Source organism: Pelodiscus sinensis, chromosome 3 (assembly GCF_049634645.1).
Source record: "Pelodiscus sinensis isolate JC-2024 chromosome 3, ASM4963464v1, whole genome shotgun sequence".
Classification (NCBI taxonomy): domain Eukaryota; kingdom Metazoa; phylum Chordata; order Testudines; family Trionychidae; genus Pelodiscus; species Pelodiscus sinensis.
The window spans coordinates 154,636,546-154,640,913 of record NC_134713.1 but is presented as its reverse complement, the minus strand read 5'-3'; the positions used below and the strand labels follow the sequence as shown (position 1 = coordinate 154,640,913).

Genomic DNA, 4,368 nt, shown 5'->3' with positions numbered 1-4,368 from the left:
ACCTCCACTCCCATGACGCACACCGAGGCGGAAGAGTCCGCACCGCCTTCCTGGCGAGGGTGGGGTTGCGTCGATAGCAACGGCATCCGAGGCGTCTCCCTCCTCTGTTGGGGCCGTGGGTGTGTCCGGCGCAGACTAGCTCGCTGGGAGGGGGCGGGGCCGACTGGAGGCGGCCGCCAGGTTCGGTTGTAGCCGCAAATGGGCTTGGTCGGCGGCTGGTGCCGCTGGGCTGGAGGGAGCGGCGCGCCCGTGTGATGGCCGGCCGGGGGCTGAGCATGCTGCCCTAGTGCTGGGGCCATGTCGGAGGCGGCCCGGAGCCTCCTGCAGCGCTGGGGCGCCAGCTTCAGGAAGGGAACGGACTTCGACTCGTGGGGGCAGCTGGTGGAGGCGATAGACGAGTATCAGATGTGAGCGCGGGCGGGGCCGGGACGGGAAGGGATGGAGGGGGCCGGGACACCGGCTGGGAGGGGGAGGGGCGGCCTGGGCTGGGGCGCGCGGGCTAGAGCAAGGGGTGGTTGCGTCCTGCCCGGCGTGCCAGGTGCGCACGCCCCGCCTCAGGGTCTTGTCCCTTGGCTTAGCTGTCCAAGAAGTCAGGTGCCCTGGGAGGCAAGGCAGCGCCTCCCTCGCCTTTGCTGCGGTCCCCCCCCCCCCCCCGCCCCCGCAGCTGCGCCGACCCTCTTGCACCTGGTCTCTGCGGGGTGCGGTGGTGGCTGGGGTGGGGCTGTGATCAGGGTGTGGAGCTGCTGGCGACAGCAGTTAGTGAGAGTGGAGGGGGTGTTAAGTAAGGATGTGAAAGGTTAACCCATAAGCATTGTGCTCACTGGTGATGCTCACTGGCTTCAATTAAACAGTGGAGGTGTGTCTACACTGGGCCACTTATTCCGGAAAAGCAGCTGCTTTTCCGGAATAAGCTGCAAGCTGTCTTCACTGGCTGCTTGAATTTCTGGAAAAGCACCGACGCTGTACTGTACAAAATCAGCCGCTATTCTGGAAACCGTATGCTGCTCCCGCTCGGGCATAAGTCCTTTTTCCGGAAAAGCTTTTCCGGAAAAGGGCCAGTGTAGACAGCTTTTCCGGAAAAGCAGAAGAAACGGAAAAAAGCGGTTTGGACGGTGGGAGACCCCGTAGAAGCCGCGGACTTCCGCGTTACCCGAGGGCTTAAAGAGCCCGCACGCTACTGGCTGCACGTGGCAGGAGCCCCCCGGAGACCACCCTTCCCAGCTCTGCCACGTGGCAACTGTGCTGCCCAGCCACCTCAGCGCAGGCATGGCAGGTCCAGGTGGTCGTCAGCCACCGTCACCCGGGGCAGGGGAGGAAGCCCCCAGGGGCCAGAAACGCAGGGCCCCATCCTGGACCCCCAGGGAGCTGGAGACCCTCCTGGACTTGGAGGAGGAGGAGGGTCTCCATGACCTGCAGTCCCGCCGCCGGAATGCCAAGCTGTACACCCGTCTGGCACGGAACCTGGCCCAGCAAGGCTACCCCAGCCGCAACTGCAAGCAGGTGCGCTCCAAGGTGAAGGAGCTGCGACTGGGGTACGTGCGGGCCACGGAGGGGAGGGGAGCAGGACCTGATGCCTGCCCCTATTTTGAGAGGATGCACTCTTTTCTGGGCGAGCCAGCCCCGCAAGCCCCAGCTGTCCCTGTAGATACCTGCCAGCACTCCCCCATCAACCGTCCCACCGAGCCGGAGGAGGGAGACTACAGTGGCGGCGCGTCGGGAGAGGAGGCCAGCGTTGCCACCCAGCAGGCCCCCTCCAGCAGCTCCTCTGTGGCAGGGGAGGAACCCACTGGTGAGTCTTTGCAGGTTACACTCCCAAAGGGCGGGGGGCGGGGGGGGAGGGAGAGCCAGGTGCCCGGAGGCGGGAGGGGGAGACCATGTCACTCAGGCCACGTGAGCTGCACGCTGCGTAGCATGAGGCAGTTAGCAGCACGTGCAGCCTGGTGACCAAGCGGCAGGTGGCCGTGGCAGGCAGCTGCAGGGCACGCCTGGGACCGTGCTCCTCGCACACATTCGGCGGGACCAGGGGGAAGGGTGGATGCTGGAACCGGCCAGGGCCCCAGGGACTCAGCCCAGAGCCCGCAGCCCCACCAAGGGGTGCAGCACAGGGAATGGCACACTGTCCCATGCCTGGCTGTGAGGCACAGCCAGCTGCTCCTGGGATAAGCGCAGCGTCACAGTCCTGTGACCGTGGACCCCCACTGAGCCCCTCACCTGCTCCCAGTGCCTTGGTAGGTTCCCCGAGGGAAGTCCCCACTGTGGCCACACCTGTCCCTGGGCTACCAGGCTTGTGGGAGGGAGAAGGGCCCCTGAGTTTTGCTGCAAGGATGGGACATCCCCCCCACCCGGTCACCCTTCTGGTTCTGTCCAGGAGATATCCCACACAAGGGGATCTGAGAGCCCAGACCGCCACTGACAGGTGTGCATCCAGGCACTGCCATGGGGATGCATCTCGCTCCCTGTCAAACACCACTGATTAGCCCTAAGATTTTCACAGTGTCCACCGGCAGGGAGTTCCACAGGTGAACGCTGCACAAGCACCCTCCCGCCCTGCATGGGGCCAGGATACAGACCGGTGCTTACAATACTGGAGGGAGGACCCTACTCCCAGGGGCGGTCCTCCTTGCCAACATACAACACGGGAGCAGGAGGGGAACCGAGTGGGCCCAAGCCACAACTGTGCGGTCACCTGGGCTCCGGGGTGGAGGGCATGGAGGTGTGGGGACAGTGGACGGCCTGCCTGACTGACCCGTCCTTTCTGCTCTTCCCTGCAGCGGGACCCAGCACCAGACCCGCGACTCCAGCAGCAGTGGCATCCCCAGCTGCCCAAGCCCGGAGGCCCAGGCTCCGACACCGGGACCAGCTGCTTCGGCATCATGTCACCGCGGTGGAGGGGATCCAGACCTCCATTGCGGAGCGTGTGCAGGGGGACCAGAAGTGGCGGCAGGAGGGATGTTCCTGGAGGAATGCCGCGAGATGCGCGCCACAATGGGTACCCTGATGGCACATTTAATACATGCTATCCACTACGGCATGGCCGGACTGCATGCCCCCACCATCCCTCCCGGAGCACAGCCCATACCCCCTCCTATCCCTGCCCTTGCCCCTGCTCCTTCTCATGCTCCTACTCGTGGGCACCTCAGCGTGCAGGCTGCCCCGACGCGGTCTGCCCAGCGTGGGCAGGTCCGCCCCCAGAGGAGCGCTCGCAGGGGCCACCCGTCCCAGTAACTGCCCCCCCTCCTTCTCCCAGTTAAAGGTCCCCCCCCTCTTCTTTGTAAATAAAAAGTTCTGTTTTCATTTGAATCTTGTGTGGTTATTGTGTTCCTCTAGTAACTGTACAGAAATTATGTGAGATGCCAATTAGCCACTTCAATTTAACAGGGTTACAAACTGTGGACAACAACTTCATGACTCTATCACCGGGGGGGAAGGGGGAAAGGGGGGAGGGCTTTTTCAGTGGTCATTGGTTTGCGGCGCATAAAGAAATACTGAGACTTTTCAGTAAAGATGTAAACCACAAACTATATTTACATAGCAACAAACAAGCAGAAATGGTTAAAAGATGCAGTACAGTACAGATTGTACAACATAGTCTAGGCGCAGGGAGGATGATTGTGGTGTTGCTGGCCACCTCAATCCTTTGGTCTTTCCGGGCCTCAGGAGAGAAAGAGCCAGGAGATCCCTCGACGGACGATGACAGCGAAGCTGGCCACCTCAATCCTTTGGGCCTTCCGGGCCTCAGGAGAGGAAGAGCCAGGAGATCCCTCGACGGATGATGACAGCAAAGCTGGCCATGTCAATCCTTTGGGCCTTCCGGGCCTCAGGAGAGGAAGAGCCAGGAGATCCATCGAAGATGGCACTGATGTGAGCCTTCCGCACAAGTCCCAAATCCTGTTGGTTGTTCTTCAGGACGGCGATGGTGGCCTAAACCCTAGCCTAACTTAAAAGAAAAACCCTAACTGCGCCCAACGCACCCGACGAACAGACTCGATGACAGCTGATGTGCTGTGACCCGACACTTTACTATACTATTGGGGGGGGGGGGGAGATAAGGGGAGGAGGTGGGGAAGGGTAGGAGCTGGGACGGAGTACTCTGGGGTGACCCAAGTGACCCTGCTACGGGGCTTGGGCAAACATGTCCACCAGGGCCTCTCTAATGCGCACCGCCTCCTGGCGCGCCTGGCAGATGGCAGCTGTGGCGGGCTGGTCCAAGGTCTGTGCCTCAGCTGCTACCCATGCAGGGAGGAAGGCCTCCCCACTGCGCTCCACAATATTGTGGAGCATGCAGTACGCGGCCAGCACCTCCGTTGCATTCTGCTCACCCATGTCGAGACGGGTGAGCAAACAACGGAAGTGGGCTTTTAAGCGTCC

The 4,368-nt window shown here is 62.2% G+C and overlaps 1 protein-coding gene across 2 annotated transcripts in view; it reads left to right on the top strand.

Moving 5' to 3' along the window:
- Positions 1 to 122: 122 nt before the first annotated feature.
- The window catches only part of AIDA (axin interactor, dorsalization associated), a 59,521-nt gene continuing 55,275 nt past the window's right edge, over positions 123 to 4,368 (top strand). For both annotated transcript variants that reach the window (XM_075925247.1, XM_075925246.1), the window contains exon 1: positions 123 to 407. In XM_075925247.1, the coding sequence (XP_075781362.1) occupies positions 298 to 407 (110 nt within the window). In that variant the 5' untranslated portion in view covers positions 123 to 297. The remainder of the gene's footprint in view (positions 408 to 4,368) is intronic.